General features: G+C 42.0%; 2 protein-coding genes across 7 annotated transcripts in view; one reads left to right on the top strand and one right to left on the bottom strand.

The window, feature by feature from the left end:
* macrod2 (mono-ADP ribosylhydrolase 2) overlaps positions 1 to 21,508 on the bottom strand; it is a 360,652-nt gene that overhangs the window by 280,532 nt on the left and 58,612 nt on the right. The gene's annotated exons all lie outside the window — the stretch shown is intronic.
* Positions 6,149 to 16,441, top strand: flrt3 (fibronectin leucine rich transmembrane 3). Its single transcript, XM_035605470.2, has 3 exons — positions 6,149 to 6,420; positions 11,650 to 12,365; positions 13,245 to 16,441. Exon 3 carries the CDS (start codon positions 13,287 to 13,289, stop codon positions 15,237 to 15,239), a length of 1,953 nt encoding a protein of 650 aa, XP_035461363.1. The 5' UTR covers positions 6,149 to 6,420; positions 11,650 to 12,365; positions 13,245 to 13,286; the 3' UTR covers positions 15,240 to 16,441.

Below are 21,508 nucleotides of genomic sequence, written 5' to 3'. Positions count from 1 at the left end.
TAACACTCTCCATTTCAAATTGTAGCCTTTTCACACCAGGAGTGAGACAACATCAGCGGCTGCCAAGGTCTGGCAGCTCCTGCCCCGAGTGTTTTTCCCTATTTTAATGTCTAAATTCACATCTCTGTTATTGTCTGTGTGATTGATGTTGAGGTTATAATGACAATACATCCGTTTACCCAACACATATAGCCATCTCCTCTGTCTGTGATTTGCTGGTTGACTTCCTCTACCTTTTACTGGTTGTCTTTGATGGGTCAGCTTAAAGGAGTTCTTACTGCCATGTGAAATATCACAGCTTTGTCTTTATTGTTCATTTGTGAAATTGGAGCATTGAAAGGTATATTTCACTGCTCCTAACACAAGACCTTGAAATACACAAACGTTTTTCCACTTCCGTCTCTCTGCTAGCAGAAAAACTTCAAAGACTGAGGAATTTCAACATGTAAAAACACATTCGTAAGCAATTAAAATTCTAAATGCAGGTTATCTCTAAATGATGCAGGTAGGCAGCAAGATGTTATTACCATGTCTATACAAGCACACTTGTCATGTTTAAGTTATATCAATGAACTGCTTTTTGTCATGCTGTGCCACTGGCACCTATCAGCACGGAAGTGTGGTAAGGCCTCCTGTGATCCCTTCCCAAGATTCCCCCTCATTTCACCTGTGAAACTGGTTTCGGTTTATTTTTCTTTGCTCATTTTAGAATTGTTTTTGTTGTTGTCACTTTTGCTTTTTTAGGAATTTATCTTCAAAACTGACATATTACATACAACTATTTGTTATACATTGGATGGCCCATTTAAATGGCAGTAACTGGAAGAAAAACAAGTTTTTTGCTTTGTATTAATGATATGATGACAATATAAGGATGCCCAACGGTTCAGTAATTTTATTCATATATGGAACACATGTCAATGTCCAAGGTAAACATAAACTCCACACTGAAATCCTCCCCAGTTCTACCCCCATCGCCACCAATGCAACACGCACCTCTTCTGGTTGAAGGTGAACCTCAGAAACACCCCAGCAGCAGACTGGGATAAACTTCAGGGTCTACTCCAGTTACATCCAGTTTTACCTACAACATGTCATTCACAGCTCGACCACAAGCACTTTACACTCTTGCGCTAATTGATGGGTGGGTAGTCTACGAACAATTCTTTCGGGAAAGTCATAAATGTCTCCTCATCTCAACCAGTCCTTTATTCCCCCATCATCACCCTCTATAGGTTTCCTTTGAATGTGGCTCCCAGCTGCAGACGAATAAGATATCCGATAACCAAGACTCTCAGAGTTGAAACACTAGTGTCAGACGCTGAGGTGTAGACACCTTCATGTTGTTGGAATGGTTGGAGGCGTTACCTAAAAACACCTTCAGGTGGAGTTTGATGCCAATTAAGTGGCTCCATTTCCTCTTGTTTTCACAATAGCTTAAACTGAAGACTCCCTCAATGACAAACTGTCAACATAACTCTACCCAGTATTGACAGATAGCATCATAATGATGTAAACTGGATTATATCACTGTAGACAACCATATACAAGTGTGGACATGAATAATGAGAATGTATTTTTAAGCAAGTGATTGCAGTATCGGCTCTGAAATGAGAGCACCGGTATCAAGTTGGCAGTAAAGCACAATCTCTCGTTGCTTTTGTACTTTCAGAGCAGTTATTTGTTGTGTTCAGCAGTGGGAGACAAAAAAAAGGGTTGAGAAATCATTTTAAAAGGGTAATTTTATAGATATGGCTCATGCACGTAAACAAAGTCAAGGAGATCATAGAGAAAACAAAGGCAGAGTTAGAGTTTGACATAGATAAGCGAACACTTTGATCACACTGACGGCAGGTCCGTGTGATGTGAAATTTCTTCTCTGGTGCTTCCCCCGTCTCTCTGTAACCAAAATACTGTGTGTTCCAATCAACAGGGCCATTTCGGACCTTGAGATATTGTTTAATCTGTCTTATCTTATTTAGACTTGGTTTGTTTTACGAGATAACATTAGCAGAGACTTCCTCTCTACATATCTAAACCCTGACAGACCCTTTCACAAGACTCTCATACTCCTAGAAAAGCACAAAATTTACCCAAATTCTGAAGGAATATGCTGCTGAGTTAAGGAATAAAAAGCTGCAACTTTGTCATTAATGTTCTGTCGACACTTACACAAGCATGTATGGTGTATTGTAAAGATAAATGCTACCATTTATCTAAGTCTGGAGAAAAGATGCTAAATTGGCTAATTACAGATTTAGTGCAGGAATAGTAAACCAGTTACAAAGCAAGAGAGACGGGCTTCAATAAGCTTCATTAGAGATGTATGCTGGACTGGGAAACACTGTATGGTAATTCTATTTTTATTTTTTTTTACCTCCTTTATTGTGCTGATTAGTGCAGTGGGGGGAGAGTGCTCTATCTAATCTGATCACAGAGCATTGTGTTTGGGGTCATTAACCTATGGGAGGTCCAGAGGTTGACAAGTCAGCTCGCACCCCCCTGCACCTTTTTATGGAACTCGGTCATCCCTGAGTTCCTCTATCTCTTCAGACATCACAACAACAGCAACCACAAAAAAAACCAAAGAAAACAAAAGACGAGGGGGAAAAAACAGCCGACAGAGCTATTTGCATTGCTCGTCATTCTTCCAAAAACACACGGCCAAAATGACTACCAACCGAGGCCCCTGGGCTTCCCTAAGCAGCAGGATGTCGGCCCCTTTAGTCTCTGTTGTTGTTGGCTCTTTTCTTTCTCTGGGCTGCATCCTAGACCCAAGAGATGAAGGGGTCAACCTATCCCTCAACATCTGGAATCTGCATCAGAAAAGGTTTGTTCCTTACTGCATGGCGTAACAGCAAACACGCCTTTGGCAAGAGATTGCTTCATGTTACTGACATCAGCATTCATATGCATGAAGATCCATCTGTGAAAGCTTTCCATTTTGGGCAATACCAAGATGCCGACATTTACATTTATACAAACCCACACTAATAAAATCCATCATCTGTCAACAAATTTACCCATTCACTGATTTATTTATTTTTTATCCATAAACCCTCTTTCTATCCCTGTCACACACATTTCATCCTCTGCAAATCAAAAATGTGAATAGTCTAGCATACCAACAGCACCTCTCATCTACAGATCCTAGTTAAACTGTTGTGATACTGAAAAGCTGCCTGTCAGGATGGCAGATCGGAGATGAAAGGCCCACAGCAAAGATCGCTGCTGATTGCCTGTAGAGGATGAATATGCAAATAAAGCACAAGGAAAATGAAAAACAAAGCGGGGGTTTTGGCAGCAGACTTTTACATGTTCCTCTTAATTTGGCATTAGTTAAGAACACGGAATGTCTATCAATAATGAATTCCAGTCAGAGCAAGAAAGGAGACACGAGAGGAAATCAGGCTCCATTTCTTTTCCCCCTGTGAGCCCTGGAGCAGTTTTGGGGCCTATTGTATTTCACAGCTTTTCACTAAACGTAAGTGACAGATAAACGGAATATTGGAGGAGATACAATAATATCAGTTAAACCTAACTTTCAAAGCACCAATCAGAAAGGATCTGTGAGTTTTGGCTAACTGTCAAAAAAAAAAAGGGCACCACATGCTGCCAACTGCAAGTATCTATTGACCATAGCAAAGTGGTAAATCAAAAATCTGGTCAAATGTCGGTCATGACACAAAAACTGGGTGCAGGACTGCATATAGTAGAAGTCTGATATAGAACAAGACCCTACAGTTAACAGTTGTTTTGTTGCCCCAGAGCCAAAAGGCACTTTAGCCTGCACTTAACTAAATCAAGTGGCTTAATATATTTAGCTATGCTGTCCCTCTTTGCAAACACACACAACAGAGAAGGAAACAACCCGTCTGTTGTCACAGTGAAATTGGCCAGACAGATTGGAGTGCATCCTTGGGAAAGGAGAGCACCTATCCCATTGAACAAAAGATGAACAAGGCAACAGATTTCCCCTGGTCTTGAGATAACAGAAACCCAACACCGTTGTCCTCCAGTGGGGCTCTTTGTACGTCTGAGAGAGGGTCAATCAGCAGCCGCTGACAGATGTGTCTGCAGTTGATTTAGGAGAGGAAGCCGCGGTGAGGTCAGGCACAGGTTTCTGTGCTGCGTTTCCCTGGAGGGAAGACAAGCATCAAGTCAGGATGTCCAAGCCTGACCTTTTCTCACCTTGCAGTTGTTGCTATACAACACCTGGACTAAAATGATAAGACGGTGAAGTTCATCAAACCTCAAACAAAACATTAAGCTCAAGTGGAAAATCTGTGCTCACAAAACCAGTCATACTGATCTGCTTCCAAAATTAGCAGGATGAAGGCATGCTATTTAAAAGTTGTCTACGAATCGCATTGGATTTTTGTTTTTTTTGTTTTTTGGGGGTGAGGGGAGGTGAGAGGTACTCCAGCTGGAAAGCAAACAAATCTGAAAAACTCCACTGGTGGTTGAAGTGGTTTTGGCAGATGCTGCAGGCTTAAGAGCCTGTTCAATTAGGCACTCTAGTTAAGATGACAATCATGATTTAACCATGTGCTGAAGATGGACCACGTTCAGTCCTTGCACAATAACTGGGCCTGAGATGTCAGCTGTGGTCAGACACTTACAAAGTCACTTGAGTGGAGTGTATACCGTTCTAATGAGGCCATAGTAACTGCTAGGAGTGAAAGGTCCACACCAGCTGACGAGCAGACAGCAAGAGTACAAAAACAGATATGGAGTGTAAATGGCGATGTTCAATGGGTTGTGTTGTTGATTGTATGTCAGGAGGTTACATGCATGAGCAGTATTTTGCATTAAGCATGCTAATATTACATATAGTGTAAACTGGGGTTATTTGCCGTATATTTCAAATTCGTCCATTCATCTGTTGTCAGAGTAAAATATAATTAGGTCTGTAATAGTTTACTGACACATTTTGTTCTTTGCGTTTTATCATTAATTATTACATGGAGGCTGCTCCCTCTTGACAAACAGAAAACGTGATCCATTTCAGCAACATAACTATCCCCAGGGCATAATATGATTGATGCAATTCACAAAAAGTACTATTGGAAGTAATGAGTGCCATGTGAGAGAGGATAGATATCTGATTATTGACCCACTGGCGTAACCAGGAAGTTCATATTCATCAACATATGAACGGAGCTGCTGCACAGCAGGTCAGCGGACCGAGTTGTGGTGTCAGCCTCGTCAGGTAGCGGGACAGGGACACACTGGAGATGACGCAGAGCTGAAGAGAGTATTAGCTGGGTGAACTCTGCCGTACATCTCTTTGACTAACAGTGACTAAATGATGCTTTGGGCCAAGAGGGGAGCAGCTTAATTTAGACCTGAAATCAAAGAGGGTCAAAGAGAAAGTAGGAGGGGAAAGAGTCAGTGAGGATCAGGTACGTCACAGTGACTTACGTGTTTGTCTTTTACCAACACAGACATGTAGGTCATATGTATGTATGTATGTATGTATGTATGTATTTCCATGGGTGCAGCCACACACACAAAAACACATTGTTGTCATGATTCTGGTTCACTGGGTAAAGTATAATCAATGATTCACTATTATGTACTTCAAACACAATTGTAAACAGATTGAATTAGTTTTGGTTTACAATTGTCAAACACTGCATTTCATTCTTCCTTTCAAAAAAGAAAAATATAATTTCCTCTGTCTAGATAAAAAACACAACCTGCAACGCAGATAACTGACAAATATCTGGCCCCTGACACCAAAACCCAAATATTAAATTATCCTGATCTCAAACAAATGTGTCAATAAAAATTAAACAGCGCTACGAAAACCACAAGCAGCAAGCGGCTCACAACAAACATGTCTGTGCCTCTCTCACCAACATGATCACACATACTGCACATTTACAGGGTTTTATTTCCTCTCCCTCCTTTCGTGAGCATTGCTTTCCAATCGCTTCCAATCGGGGACTACTCACGCTTTAGTGCACAGATTTGACAATGGTGTGAGTGCCTTTCCCCTTTCCTCCACTCCCCCTAGTGTATCCGGTCAGAACTGCATCTTTGCTGCGTAACTCCCAAACAGACAGGGGAGAGAGAGGGAGAGAGAGAGACCCCTCCTCCAAATGACATCAGTGCTCTATTGAAGCAAAGCGAGAGGCAAACACAACTCCACATTTGTACTGAGATCTCCTCGTGCACCTATGTCCTTGTGCAGCCTACAGATTGTGTGTGTGTGAGAGAGAGAGAGGGGGGGGGCTCAGGCAAACACAGCAGTGCTGCTACAGTTTAACTCCAAACAGCTCCAGCCTTGTGAGAGAAAGGAGCTTTTTGGGATCTGAATTTAAAACCACATAGCCTGGACTGGATTATTATTTTCCCCCGTTGTGAACCTTTAAGAGGATACCTGTTACTTGCCCTTTTTGGTTGATTATAGAGGTAAGTGTTTTGTTTGCGTTTTTGTTTTTTTGTTTTTTGCAGGTACAGTCCTGTTGGGAGCGCATCATCATTTTCGGATATCCTTTCTGGCAGAAGGAATTTGAAGTCACGCGGAAAACTCAAGAGTTAGTTTCCACATCGCCCCCTTGCTTTATAATAATACTTATTGTCATTATTTCAATACTGGGCCCAGTTGGAGAGTGAACGTGTTTTCTCAGCGGAAGCAGTCCCCCGGGGTTAGTAACGCGTTCAGAGACCGTAATTCAAGTTTAAAAAATGCGAGTGCTCTTTTCTTAGGCACAAAACAAAAAGAAGCGTTTTCAGCTTGCTGGATGAAAGCCTGACTCGAAGAGACAGTTCGTCCGTGTCTGTCCACGCGCTCGTCTGGTGCCTTCAACTTGCTGCTCCAACCCTGCGACACGTCCCTCTTTATTCCCCGACTCACCGAGACCACAAACACCACATCTGTTCTCTGGATCATGCTGCGACTCGCACAAATGCGCTCCTCGGTCCCATTCGTACGCTGCCGCACGACTTGTGTATAATAAAATGAGATATATATATAATTAATACATGAAGGGGAGAGATCAACGGGGACATCCGAAATCTCTTGGCTCCTTAGCGCACCTTCATGGATCCAGAAGCCAGTGGGGGAATGAACAGCGGCGAATACGCAGACTTGATAGGATTAGAGGGACCGTGGGACTCGGCGTCGCAGCCTGTGGAGACACCCCGGCGCGCAGCGCGCATCCCGCGGAGTGGGACACGAAGGGGCCGCTGGAGACGCTCCGCGTAATGCTTCTCCGGCGCCACTGGCTGGAGGACTCAGACCTGCGCCAATTCACACCCCGCCACGCCGACAGCCCGTCTCACCCGGTCGTGCACCCGAGGTACGGAGCTGCGTGCTGCAGGGGCGCAGTCGTGAGGAGCCCCGGGGGAGAATGCACACAGCAAAAAGCCATTTGAGTTCCACACGCACGCAGCGGCTCGCACACGAGCAGCGCACATTCACGCGAGCTGGACGTTTCATTAGCAACAAACCAAATCTGTGACGTTTTCAGCAGTTCCGCCTCTGTTAGTGCTGTCGTGATGATAAGCATCATCTGGAGATTACAGTAAGATAATACCGTCTGCTACAGCCCAATCCCCACCCTCGTGTACATCTGGAATGCCAATAAATCAAAAGTCATCTGTCCTTCTCTCTCCCTCTCCACACAAACCTGATATTTATCCTATTAGATCAACGCAGTATAAGTGAATCGCTTTTAATTCCCAGGCACTGTATTTAAGCTGCATGTGTTGGCCGCACCAGAGCAGGGGCAGTTGTTAATCCAATTTAGCATAGCCTTTCAACTCCATGAAACGATAAGGGCATCCAGACTTTGAACAAAGACTGGTGTTTAAAGGCTGCAGCCCAATTTCAGCAAATGACTAATAGTGGATGCAAATCTGACTCCAATTGTCCTTCTGGTCCCTCGTTGTTGAGATTGTTTCAGAGACAAAGAATAAATAGCCTGTTAAACACGGTAGACATGAGGACAGACCCAGTTGTCTTCACTGATGACTGCCTGAGGCAATCGTCCCCAGTCAATTGCTTTCAGGGGGAATTAACATTGCAGATTAACAACTAACCAGGTCACTGCGGGAAAAAATCTTAGATTGGCGAAAACCTTAGAGAATAGAATATGAATTACATCTTACCAAAAAAGGAATGACATTCACAAGTACCAAATAATAATATCCCAACTACCAAGGCACTTTTCAGACACTGTACTTTGAGGAGGCCTAATTCGCTTGTGTTCATAATATATTCAACCACTAAGGAGTGTCTCTTTACCATCTATACTGGAACTCTGAGAGACAAATAATGTCAGACTGGTTACGGAAAGTAAGAGTAAAGGGCTGCAATGCATAAACATTGCAGGGAAAACCTTTGCAAACAATATGACTCAGGAAAAACTGTAGTGCCTACCACCCCCATGTGGGGAAAAACCACTGCAACTGCACCAGATCTGGCCTTTCAGGCTGTTACAAAAGAGAGACCCCCGTCTGTCCTGGGCCTCTCTGTGCTCTTAACGGGTCAGCTAAAGTATCATCTTTTCAGCCCATGTAACGACAGCACCAGGAGGCCACAAATCTGTGGATCTACCGGAGATTTTAGCCAATTTTATTATCGGCTAAAACGTGTCATGTAGTGATGTCTGATGTCACCATGAATGTTCCATTTTCTCTCAGTTCCACAGCAGGCCCCGCATCCAGACATTCAACTTACGTAGATGCCAAATGCATGACAGATGCATTCATTGCAGACACAAAATTGCATAAACACACCTCAGTTTAAAGCAAAAAATCATGACTTTTTCAAATACAAAAAATTGCAGACATTTTGTTTTGTTTTCGTGTCAGGTTAAGCAAAGTACCTTTTTTCATTATTGAACAACCTAAAACAATAAATGTGTTTCGCTCTTATTTGAGAGTTCGCTTAAAATCTACCAACTTATCAAGTGACATCCCAGACAAAATAAACATTAAACAAAATCTGAAAAATACATAATCAACAATAACTATATTGTTTGCAGTCATAATTCAAAACTATATTGTTAATTTTAAGAAATAATCAACAGCAGATACAAACAGCATTAATTTCCCAATGGAGAGCTTGACTGTAGTTCAAAATTAATTTCAGGGCTCATGAATAATTTAACAGTCAGCCATTACTACTACAGCTCTTTCCCCTCCTAAATGCGGCCCATGTAATATTATTCTGTATTTTACAGAACTAAAGCTCATTAAAATCTGCAATAGTTTTGACAGGCATGAAATTATATCTGGGGTTTTTTTGGTGTTTTTTTTCCAAAGCCTTTCTTGTGCAGTGTTTGACTAGGGGGCACAAAGTCTTAGGCTCTGTTATGGCAGACTAATGTGCATTTATGCGTGTTGAGCTCACAATGACTATCAGTGTCCGGCTTTGTGTGAGCCTCCCACGCTCTCCACTGATAGGTAACTAGCTGTACACACGCACACACACACACTTTTACCAGGATGCTCAATTTAACTGTCAGTTCAGATCAAATGAAGCAGAATCCACAGTGACTGCTAAAGAAATCTTCTGTCTGGCCGGCAGACCTTATTAGAACGATGGAGAAAGACATCCATCACTAAAAATGTTAAACTTATCCCCCACTGTTTTCAAAAGGATTTTGTGCATATCAACATTGTGTGTGTGTGTGTGTGTGTGTGTGTGTGTGTGTGTGTGTGTGTGTGTGTGTGTGTGTGTGCGTGTGTGCGCGCGCGTGAATATTTGCTTCCTTTTTTTTTGCACATTCTTAGTAAATTCAAAATTGCAAAACTAACCATGTTTAATATAGGAATTTTAAAACTTTCCTGAATAAAATGTTTTAATACCTAAACCCCCTCAGTTGAGGCTGCGAGGTCCACATGCTTGCCTTGTAGCAAACAATAGAGGCCACTCTCCTGAAATCCGATGTGTTGAAGAATAAAAGGGCTGGGGGGTGGGGGGGGATAGCAAAACATTTACGACCGACTTTGCTGCTTGTAAAGCAGGCATGATGTACTGTTCAAAGCAGACTTCTATTAAGGTCAGCCGCACTATACCATAACACGCCGAGACCATCGCACAATATGCCACATTACATTTTTTTTCTATATGAATGTATTTACAACAGCGCTCATAGATTAATAACCTTGCCCCTACTGGACACCGGGTCTGTTTGTTCAGCAGGTAACTCAAGGTGGTGGCCGAAAAAAGGCAAATTAACCGTACATGTTGCACCACATGCGGCTATTCATGCAGAGGCAACCCCTGTCACACAAACCCTAAAAGGCTGACTGTCTGAGTGCAGATAGTTCTTGCTAGGTTCTCTTAACAAGACAGGAATGCAGGGACAATTTCTTTATGTAATACGAAGAATTGAAGAATTCAAATCAAGGCTGCATACTTTCACAATTTCCAGAGGAAGGAGACAGTAACAGAAGGAGGTAAAAGGGGCTATTTAAAATTGAAATAGCTTGACTAAGTGCTGCATTAGAAGTTCATTCCAACAGTCAGATAGCACATATCCCTCCATCATCCTGCCATTTTATAAAACTCCATTACTGAATATCATCTTTTTTCCCCTTGTCAGACTTCTTTATTCCAGAATTTGGTAGAGGTCACATCTGGTGCTTTTTCCCCAGACTCTAATCTACTACTAATGTAATACAGGACTGAGAGCTTGTGTTTAGATGGAACAGAAGGAAAGGGGGGGCGTTATTATTAGACAGCATCTCAAGAGTTGTAATTGAGTTACAAACCTTTCAATTCCCTAATCTTCTCCTTGTCATGGAGTACAACTGTTAAATGGCTGGGCCTTTGTTCCTCATTTACCTTCCCGTGTTATACAGCACTCAGCGGCTACCAGCAGGTCTCATGGATGCTTACACATAAGGGCCCACGGCTATTGTGTAGTGAGAGGAAACATAACATTTTCCTTGCAAATGAAATTCTATTTTTACAAACAGAAATGGCATTCATAGAATGTAAAGACAAGGATGGGGGTTATGGGTCATGGAGAGGAGTTTGGATTGACTGAAATGTATGCAACAGCCATCCTCTACTCCACAGGAAATGAAAATGGGCCTCATCTGTCCTGAGTGCTTTTAAACAATACAAGTGATTAGTGAGTCAGTAATAACTGATTGGATCCATTTTTCTTCTCACGTTTGGAATCTGGACTAGTCTTGTTTTTAAACTTGCAGAGACTGCATTTTAACGATTGCTGGACTCTGCTAAGAAGTGAAGTGGACTGAGAAAGCCAGAGGGGCTCCACCCTCTGCCATTGTGTTGGGGCCTAGATCACTGTTGTCTTTCCAATGGCATGGACATTCTTTCTTGTATCACCATAGGAAAAAAAAAAGGTCTGTTAGAGTTATGGGCTGCAAAAGGTCAACAGGCACAATCGTAGCCTTAAAGAAATGGTATTTCTAAATCAGTATTTACAATGTAAGAGAGATCAGAGATAGGGATTGAACATTCATACACTAACTATGTTTTTCACAAAATGACTGAAAAGGGTACATACAATGTTAATGGGTGCAGAAATGATATTCCTTGACAGACCTTTTACTGCACTTAGTAATGATTAAATGTAAAAATAAATGTATTTTATTTATCATGCAACATTTTCTGAATGTAGGCACTAAATATGTTTGTCTCTGCTCATTTTTCAGAACATAATCACAGGTGTGAGGAGGGCGCAGTATGAGTCAAGCTGCAGATGTGTAAAGGAGGCTGGGCCCAGACGGATAAGCACCTTGTTTTACCCCTTGGAGGAGAAGAGAACCTTGGTTATCTGCTTCAGGAAAAGGGACCAAAGGCCTGGATTAATGTGTATACAGGCTCGACAAGGGAGCAGAGGATTCTGGGTTACCTGTAGACCTGGAGTACACAAGTGAACAAGCCTGGATTGAGCCTGTGGCACAGGGGATTGGCATGGCTCAGACCAGCTTTGTGTCAACTCATCATGCCTGTCGGGCCTGATTGCAGAAAGGAGTCTTTCCTAAAGCTCGCCCTGTCCTGTGCACGGATCACTATACAACATCCAAAAAATCTCATCTGCAGTTATGGCTGTTGAGCTTGACAATTTCCACACCCATTAGGATTTTTAATATTACCTGAGAGGGCCTGCTTTGTCAGTGAGTGGGGATGCTTTTTCTATAGGCTTATCTGCCATGGTAAAAGAATTGAAAGCATGAGCCTCTGACAACACAGAGGAGGTCATTGTCCAAATAAGGATCAGCTCAGCAAACACTGACCAGGTCAGGATATCACAAGAAACCCCTTGGACAAACTTTTTTTCCTTTCAGAAAGGATAAGAGAAAATTCAAGAGGAAATCTTGATTGGATTTTTGGTGTCTGGAAGGATTTACCACATCGTATAAATCAGGTATGACAAATACTGATGGCTTTGCTTCTTTCCACTTCGGTGACCAGACCACAATTTCTAATGAGACGTGCAGGAAGAGAGGTCAAGGCAGGAATGCATAATTAAAGCAATAAATTAGTATTAGCCTAATTAAAAGGAACTCCACACTGATACCGAAAAGAGAGAGACAACCAGTTGGCACCTTTCTCTCTGCATTACAGTTTGGTTCATTTGAAAGCTCTCTACTGTAAATGTTTTTTATGAATTTTAATATCTTGTTATTTAAAAACATTCGACATATGTATTCAAATTCTGAATAAATACAGCAAAGATTAATAGCAAAGTGTGATGCATGGATAAATGAAGATTATAAGTTTAATATGATAAAGACTTAAATCAAATCTCTTCTGTGAGCAGAGATATTTATTCCCCAACATGTAAGAGGCCAGTTATTCCTCAGACTCTGAATGGTAAAAGACATAGGTAATGCTCGAACTGGACTTAAGAGTATGTCGGTTCCACAACAGTTCATCAACAAAGCCTGACTTTGTTCACCCTCGTGGTCTGTAGCGATTAAAGGCGGCCTTGAGAAACAGAAACATGTAAAACAACAAGAATAGTTATTTTTCTTATGCAGGTTAGTTTTTAAACGTATTATCCTAGAAAATCTATTATCCGGTAGATGATGTATAGCCATCTGTCACCTTATCTTGAAAAAAAGTTATACTTTATTTTCACTACAAATTATCAGTTCATTTCAATTTAATAGGAAATCTTTCAGCAGTTATTTTATCTAGAAAGTGCTACAAGCAGAATTTCAAACACAGCAATTATGAGAAATGGAATTTGGCTCTACTTTAAAGGCCTTGCCTTAAATGTACCCTTGTGTCTTCTCCCCAGGGGCTCTTGAGTGATTAGACTGCCAGGCGACACAGCTTCAAGATGGTGCGACAATGCACTGCCTTTATCCTCTTCCTCATCAGGGTTGGACTGCTGCTGGGTCTTGCTAACCCCCTGGTGACCTCTGCCTCATGTCCCTCAGCCTGCCGCTGTGATAGGACCTTCATCTACTGTAATGACCGTGGCCTGACTTCCATCCCTACTGGTTTACCCCAGGATGCTACAGTGCTCTTTCTGCAAAACAATCGCATTAAGAGTTCAGGCATACCTGCAGAACTACGCAGGCTCTCAAATGTCGAGAAGATCTACCTTTACTGCAACAATCTGGATGAATTCCCCACTAACCTTCCTCTTGGGCTAAAAGAACTCCACCTTCAAGAGAACAATGTCCGGATGATTACCCATGCCTCTTTAGCTCAAATTCCCTACATTGAGGAGCTGCACCTGGATGATAACTCTGTATCAGCAGTCAGCATAGAGGAGGGAGCCTTCAGGGACAGTACTCACCTCAGACTGCTTTTTCTCTCCAGAAACCACCTAAGCACCATCCCTTCAGGCCTTCCAATGAGTATTGAGGAGCTGCGCTTTGATGACAACCGCATCTCCTCCATCTCAGAGCAGTCACTGCAAGATCTCATCAACCTGAAGCGACTAATCCTGGATGGTAACCTGCTCAACAATCGTGGGATTGGGGAGACTGCTTTAATGAACCTGATCAACCTGACTGAGCTCTCGCTAGTGAGGAACTCCTTGACATCGCCACCAGCCAACCTGCCTGGCACCAGTTTGGAGAAGCTGCAGCTACAAGATAATCATATTAATCGGGTCCCACCCGGGGCTTTTGCCTTGCTTCGGCAGTTGTATCGCCTGGACCTGTCCGGTAACAACCTGAGCAGCCTCCCACAGGGTGTATTTGAAGATCTGGACAATCTCACACAGCTCCTTCTACGCAACAACCCCTGGCAATGCACTTGCCGGATGAAATGGGTGCGTGATTGGTTGCGGTCATTACCGTCTAAGGTGAATGTACGTGGCTTCATGTGCCAGGGTCCTGATAAAGTCAAAGGCATGGCAATTAAAGACCTAACTACAGACATGTTTGACTGCACAGATTCAGAGCTCATCCCTGAGTATGAGACAAGTACGGTCTCCAACACTGTACACCCCTCACAGCCCCAGTGGCCCTCGTTTGTGACTAAAAGGCCTGTAGTAAAAGGGCCTGACATCATTAAGAATTACCATAGCACTACCACTTCTTCAAGCAGAAAGATTATCACCATCAGTGTAAAGTCAAGGAGTGCAGATACAATACACATATCATGGAGGGTGTCACAGCCAATGACTGCCCTACGGCTTAGCTGGCTAAAGCTGGGACATAGCTCTGCCTTTGGCTCTATCACTGAGACAATTGTGCAGGGGGAGAGGAAGGAGTACCTGCTCACTGCGCTGGAGTCAGAGTCTTCCTATAGGATATGCATGGTTCCCATGGAGACCAGCAACATTTACCTGTCAGACGAGACCCCAGTTTGCATAGAGACAGAGACTGGTTCTCACAAATCATACAACCCAACCACAACTTTAAACAGAGAGCAGGAGAAAGAGCCTTACAAAAATTCCAGTCTGCCTTTGGCTGCTATCATTGGAGGGGCTGTGGCTCTTTTGGCAATAATCATGTTGGCACTGGTGTGCTGGTATGTCCACAGGAATGGGTCACTTTTTTCCAGGAACTGCACCTACAACAAAGGCCGTCGGAGAAAGGATGACTATGCTGAGGCTGGCACAAAGAAGGACAACTCCATCCTAGAAATAAGAGAGACTTCTTTTCAAATGATACCTATAAATCACCTGCCTGTGTCCAAGGAGGAGTTTATGATACACACAATTTTTCCACATAACGGCCTGAGTTTATACAAAACCCCACATAATGAGAACAGTATTAACAACAGGAGCTACAGAGACAGTGGAATACCAGATTCAGACCATTCCCATTCATGATATTGCGCATGGACATTCATGATGGGTGCGTGACTTCAACAGAAAGGAGAGACTTTCAAAAAACACTGGATCTATAAGACTAAGAAAGCAATGTTCTGTACATTTGCCATATAATTTATATTTAAGGACATTTTATGAAGACGGAGAACGTTCCAGTTGCAGGCCATCACTGAATCATCAGTGGGTATGGTAACTAACTGCAATTCTATATTTTAGGGATTTGTAGTAATTTGTACTGTATTTCCTTTGCTTAAGGTTATCAACCTACTAAAAGAAACTCTGTGTTCTACTGAGATATGATGACTTGTCAACTGTGAGAAAAAGTGGGTTTTCATTGCTGTGGTGAACAATCAGAAGTAAGAAACCCTTGTAGTATAAGCACAGGTCATTCTTTTAACTTTGTGGCTGTCTGGGAAAAAAAAGGCAAAAAAATTACATGACGTGAACTAAGGCACAGCTGATGAACTGATTTGTAAAGCAGGCATGTTGCCCTCTAAAACAATGAGCAGTCAGAAGCTGTCTCCACATACTAAGGACCAAGAGTCTTGCTTTAGTATTCATCTGGTATTAAGTACAAAAAACTAAAGATGAGGTGCCATGTTTTATTTCTCTGCTTTGTTCAGTGTGTTTTTTTTATCCATTTGCAAGAAGAAGAAAAACTTCAAAACGATCCAAGCAGGGTTCCAGTGATTCTGAGATTCTGATCGGACTGTAGGCCACAGCACAGGGCAGAAAAAGCACACGACCTTAAGGAGCGCTCTGTTCCTCAAAACGAGTAGACTGGACAGGCTGACACAGAGGACCCCCCGCTATCACTATTTGTACAAGCCAACAATGGCCAAAGGACAATGGCGGCATTCTTTAGTACCATGTACCATACGTCATTCTAGTCACCAGGCCGAAAAAAGACAGAACATGTTGGCTTTCATTAGAATTACCACAGTGTCAAAAACTCCTTGTTATGAGTGTTATTTTGTATTATTTTTTCAAATGAACACACATTTATGTTGCCACAATTTGAAGTTAACTGTTCTTTACAATTGAAAACCAAAGTGCATTGTATGCCCTTTGGCCAGTCTTGTATGTGCCTTGATCCAATGCTTATTGTATTTAGCTTTTTAAGAAACCAGTGACTTTTTTTCATACACACTTGAATATGAAAAATATTGGTCATATTACAGAATAAAAGTGGAGAAAAACAACTTTGCTCTTTCATACCCTGAGTAAAACAAACCTTAGTCAAAATAATACTTATATTGTTCTTACCATTATCCCATCATGCTTTGCTGTGATTGCTCAATTTATCTTTTTGCTACTAAAGAGAGTTCCATCTTTGTACAAATGTGAACTGCCCTGGAGTGAAAGAAAGGGACACAGGCGACCCATTTAGTTCATTCATTTCTCAAATTACTATCTAGACACACCATCTAAAAATGCTTGGAGGCGCAAACATAACCTACTGTATTTTTTTTTCTATCCCTCAAAAAGATCTGAACTCTGAGGCTTTAGCTCATAGCCCTAAAACCACATTTCCCCTTCCAAGACACAGTAAAGTCTTTAACAATAACACAGAGACTGTTCTTGAAACCCAGTTTTCCACTCCATGGGCAGTCGGCAGAGCAACATCTGCTGGAGGCTGCTGTTGTTCTTTCATGCGGTGAAGCCATGTGTGACTTATCCGATTGGTCAGAGAGAGAAATATCACAGTAAAGTAGAAATTGGGCTGGGGAGAAATTAGACTCTAGGGTTTGATGAACCTCCCAGGCACCAGGGCAACAGAAAACTAATGACAAGCCGCCATATGGAGGGTGGGACAAACAGAACCTGCTGGGGATGCCCGTCCCTGCAGAGGACAGAGTATATATACACAGCTCTGCTGCTCCAGGCTGCACGCTTAATGACATGGTTGGAGCTCACCCGGGCAAAAGCCCACATGCACAAGTAGTAAAATAGTTTTCCAATTTCACACATGCATCTAATAGAATAGCTTGTGAAGGTTAACATAAAATCAATGCATTTCAGATTGTACCGTGTAGACGGGAATTGACCAAACCCTTACACAAAAGTACACACATTCAGTATGTATCACAAAAATATTGCATATCCTTTTTCACACATCCACACGCTCTTAACACAGTGAAAGCTTTAATTACAGTAAGGGGAGCCGCTAAAAGCTGCACAAGTGATCCAAAACTTAAGTATACACTAACCGTGACCCATATACTAAATATATATCACATTCACTTGGAATTAAAGTAAACGGAGGTTCTAATTTTAGAATACTGAATAATAATAGTTTCCATATGAATGCGGTCAACAGATTTAGTTTTTTGCACTTTCAAGCCTTAGTCCTATCTTATTTCATTAAACAATCTTGAAGCAAAGAAGAATCTACTTTAGAAAACCTCTGAATACAAGTCATTTTTAGTTTTATTTCGCTGAGGTGAGCAAAGCATCCGCAACAGAGATTCTATTCATCACCCCTTTTCTGGTTGCCTTCTACAGAAACAAGAAGGAAACAAAATAAGTTGCTATGATCGGTTTTCAGATAAATTAAACAAAAACTAAAAACCTAAGGGTTTTGTACCGATATTATTGGCCTAGCAGAAAAATGCGATACAGAAATATGGGCTGGCTTCACAGGATCAGCTTCTCGCTGATGACGTGGCATTTGAAATGTAGACAGTGCTCTTTGTCTTGAGCAGAGCGTCCATATCTCCAGTAATAGCAAGATCCTCAAGTGCTATTTTTGAGCCATCAAGACTATTCACATAGTTTCTATACTGATGAGATGACTGCTATTTCTATAGCTATAACAGCAGTCATTTATGTGTTATTTTTTATTGTGCTTTTGTGATTAATTGAATCACTGAGATGGCTTTGTAGTGATTGAAATATGAACACTGGAGCTGACCACTTTAAAGCTCCAAGAATGAGCAAGCTGCTGTTAAATATTCTCTCACCTGTGAGATAAATGATAGTTTAGCCAAATGGTGCAAGGGGTATGCTATTGTTGTGACATTAACTGAAAATAATACATTGAACAGAGCAGCTTTGTGAGTTTTGGCCTACCCAAGTATGAGGCAAAATTGATGAACCAGACAGCTCACGACCCTGTGCGACCTCACTTATCACTCCTGACCCTTGACCCATCAGTCCCTTTAAACAATTCCTTAATCACTCTCGTGTTTTCACTGGGGTCAGGCAACTCTTTAAACAACCCAAGATGCCACATGCATTTGTCTCCGGTGTGACACACACAGAGCCTAATTATGTTTGTCTTTTATGTAACCCAGAGATTCAAATTAATGGGGGCAGCTGCAATGTCTGCCCCAGGCTGCTGTTATTCCTATTGTAATGTACTAGTCAGGCAGCCGGTCACATTTGCATGCCTATAGATGCTCGTATCAAGGCACCCCTGGATGACCTCATCATGTTCAGTGGCTGGGCACGGTTCTTCTCCATCAGCACCATTAGCAGGATCAAAAAAGGCACAGGCCATGTGACCCGATGACTGATTAGAAGTCAGGTCATACTTAGTTCAGGGATCTCACGAGATGAAAAAAAGATGCATATCAGGAACCACAAAATAAAGACAGTCATCAGGGACTCATCAGGGAAAGGCAACCTGTCCACCATAAGGACGTGCTGCTCAGGAGAAACCCCCAGTATTCATTTTGGGAAAGCCAGAAATTATGGGGGAAAACACTTCCACAAAAGGTCAGATGTTTAGCTATTGGCTTAACTGCCTTCAGAGCCATACAAACGGCTCAATGCATAAGGTTAAGACAATGAGCTGATGCAGAGGACCAATTCAAGGTTTTTTTTTCCTTTGTGATTTTAAGGTAAGATGTTTTATCAACTTGAGTGGGCATGCAGGGCTATTAGGGATGTTACGACTCTCCAAATCAATGGTTTGGTTCAGACCTCGATTTATGAGCCATGGTTCACTTAATACACACACACACACAAACAACTGACTCAAATGTGCCAGAGGGGTGGGGTGGTGGTGGTTATTATCCGTCTTGAGCTAATTAAAAACTAGCCTAACTTTTACTGCAGGGGTCATCACTCTATCATGGTTGGACCAAAATAATCATGTGGCAGTTGCATCTGGAAGACAAATTGATGTGATGTGTAATTAATATTTACAAACTTACCTTAATTTCAATAGAAGAAAAGAAATTGCCATTTAAATGCCTTATAGTATTAATTGTGTAATTAACAAACATAGGCCTATCACGGTTCTATCGTCTCCTAATATGAGATGGTAGACTTTGGTTTTGGTCTGTTTCAGAATCATTACACCCCAATAGGCGATGGCAAAACCGTCAATCTCCTTTGACTGCATAATGTGCAGTTACAAAGTATATTCACCATTTTGTTCGAAAGAGTTTAACACAGAATGAAAAACACTTATTTTGAAATCTTGCCTAACGTGCGCTTTATCAACACAGACTACCATGCCAAAAAACCACCACACATTCAAAACAAAAATAAAAAAGGGCACTTGCTGTTCCCTCTCCCTCACATCCTGTTGCACACAGCTTGCACATCAAATAGACCCATGATTTAATGGCCTCTAAATGCTGAGTAGAAGGAGTGTTGTGGTCAGACGCCAAACCAAGGATCAGGGCCTCCCACAAAGTCTGCACTTTTGCCAGTGTGTAAATTTTGCATTTATGGCGCGTGTGTGTGTGTGTGTGTGTGTGTGTGTGTGTGTGTGTGTGTGTGTGTGTGTGTGTGTGTGTGTGTGTGTGTGTGTGTGTGTGTGTGTGTGTGTGTGTGTGTGTGTGTTATAAAAGAAAGCAGAAAATAAACTATTAATGAGCAGATGTGAAGGACAGGCTCTCAAATGTAGCTTTTGGCACATATTTTTTGTATAGTTCATTCACAATACATCTTACTCTCTTTAACTCTTTCCATTTATCATTCAAATGTGCTGTAATTAATGCAAAAATGTTTGTGAATGTCGAGGTGTTGTCACTGCATGCAAATGAGTATCAATGCTGGGAATTTCAGACTGGGGAAGCATCTTGTCAACAGAACAATGCTTTTGTCCGCCATGTGCTGTTTATTCCTGTACATTTTGCAATGAGAAAATGACGTGAAAGCTGTCAACCTGGGTCTGAAACAAAAGGGACAGGATGTTTTTGGATTGCCAAGCCATGTTCATCACACATTCATGATTCAATTTGACGAGAGCCTCGTGTTAAGCATCACACGACTGCATGTGTTAGTGTGCTTGTGTCTCTATATACAGTGTAACTGTGAAAGTGGTTGTGATTACTTGTGCACATTATCCGTACATCTAATTAACAAAAGACGGTATCATACTCATTGATATGCATGCAAGTAGAGTAACCTAAAGCCATTACCTCCTTCCTACAGTTGTCCCAAGTCTGTCATGTGGCTTTTTCGCTCTCAGTCACAAGCACAGTCTGATACTTGGAGCTGTACGGGAGCGTAGGGGTGAAAACAGTGTGTCCAGTGAGAGACGTGTCACTGTGAGTGATGTGCTCCTGTATGGGGGTGTTGTCTTCCACCCTCTGTCTCTGACTTGCTCCCCCCATCCACCAGGCCAGGACCCTCTCCATCTCTTCACATTACTCAGTGACCTGAAACCACAGGGCCAAAAAAGCCTTACCAGCCCCTCCGTCTTCTTAATGAATCCAATTTTTTGCCCGAGAGCACAGGGCGTGAACATACATCCATGGCAATTCTAAATTAACTGACATTAATACAAATTAACAACAGCCACTGCCATCAAGACTGTGCCACCCCACAACGGCAGACAATGACAATGTATCTATATCATTGGAAGAAGACAGCAATTTATTCTACACCCCAAAATACCGAGTCAATAATCTAATTTAAAACAGGCTATAACCAAAACAAAAGCACAGGGTCTGATTGGTGATGGTGCCATTAAACTATGAATTATACACAATATGTTATGAAAATATCCATATAATTGACTCTGGTCTATGGCAGCCATTAATTCTTGTCCTCCATTAAGTGGTTTAAATGATCTTGTAAGAGGCCATACATCTCATGATGCCCTTTATGAGATCAACACCACATCCCCTTTAGAACTTAATCGACCCTCAGCCCCATTTGTCCATGGAGTCTGATGCAGAGAAATAATTATTTCATTCTTAAAGGTTCTGAGGGGTCCAACTTGTCCATTACCCGCAGCAGATATGCAGCACTGCAGTGGGAGGCCAAAGCTCCTCTTCGATCCATTCTCTCCTCTCATTTATGTTAAG

Source organism: Scophthalmus maximus, chromosome 10 (assembly GCF_022379125.1).
Source record: "Scophthalmus maximus strain ysfricsl-2021 chromosome 10, ASM2237912v1, whole genome shotgun sequence".
NCBI classification, from domain to species: domain Eukaryota; kingdom Metazoa; phylum Chordata; class Actinopteri; order Pleuronectiformes; family Scophthalmidae; genus Scophthalmus; species Scophthalmus maximus.
The sequence above is the reverse complement of the archived record's forward strand: the minus strand, read 5'-3'. Positions and strand labels throughout refer to the sequence as shown.

Coding starts and splice junctions, on each gene's coding strand:
- flrt3 (XM_035605470.2), top strand. CDS start 13,287: ATGGTGCGACAATGCACTGCCTTTATCCTCTTCCTCATCAGGGTTGGA.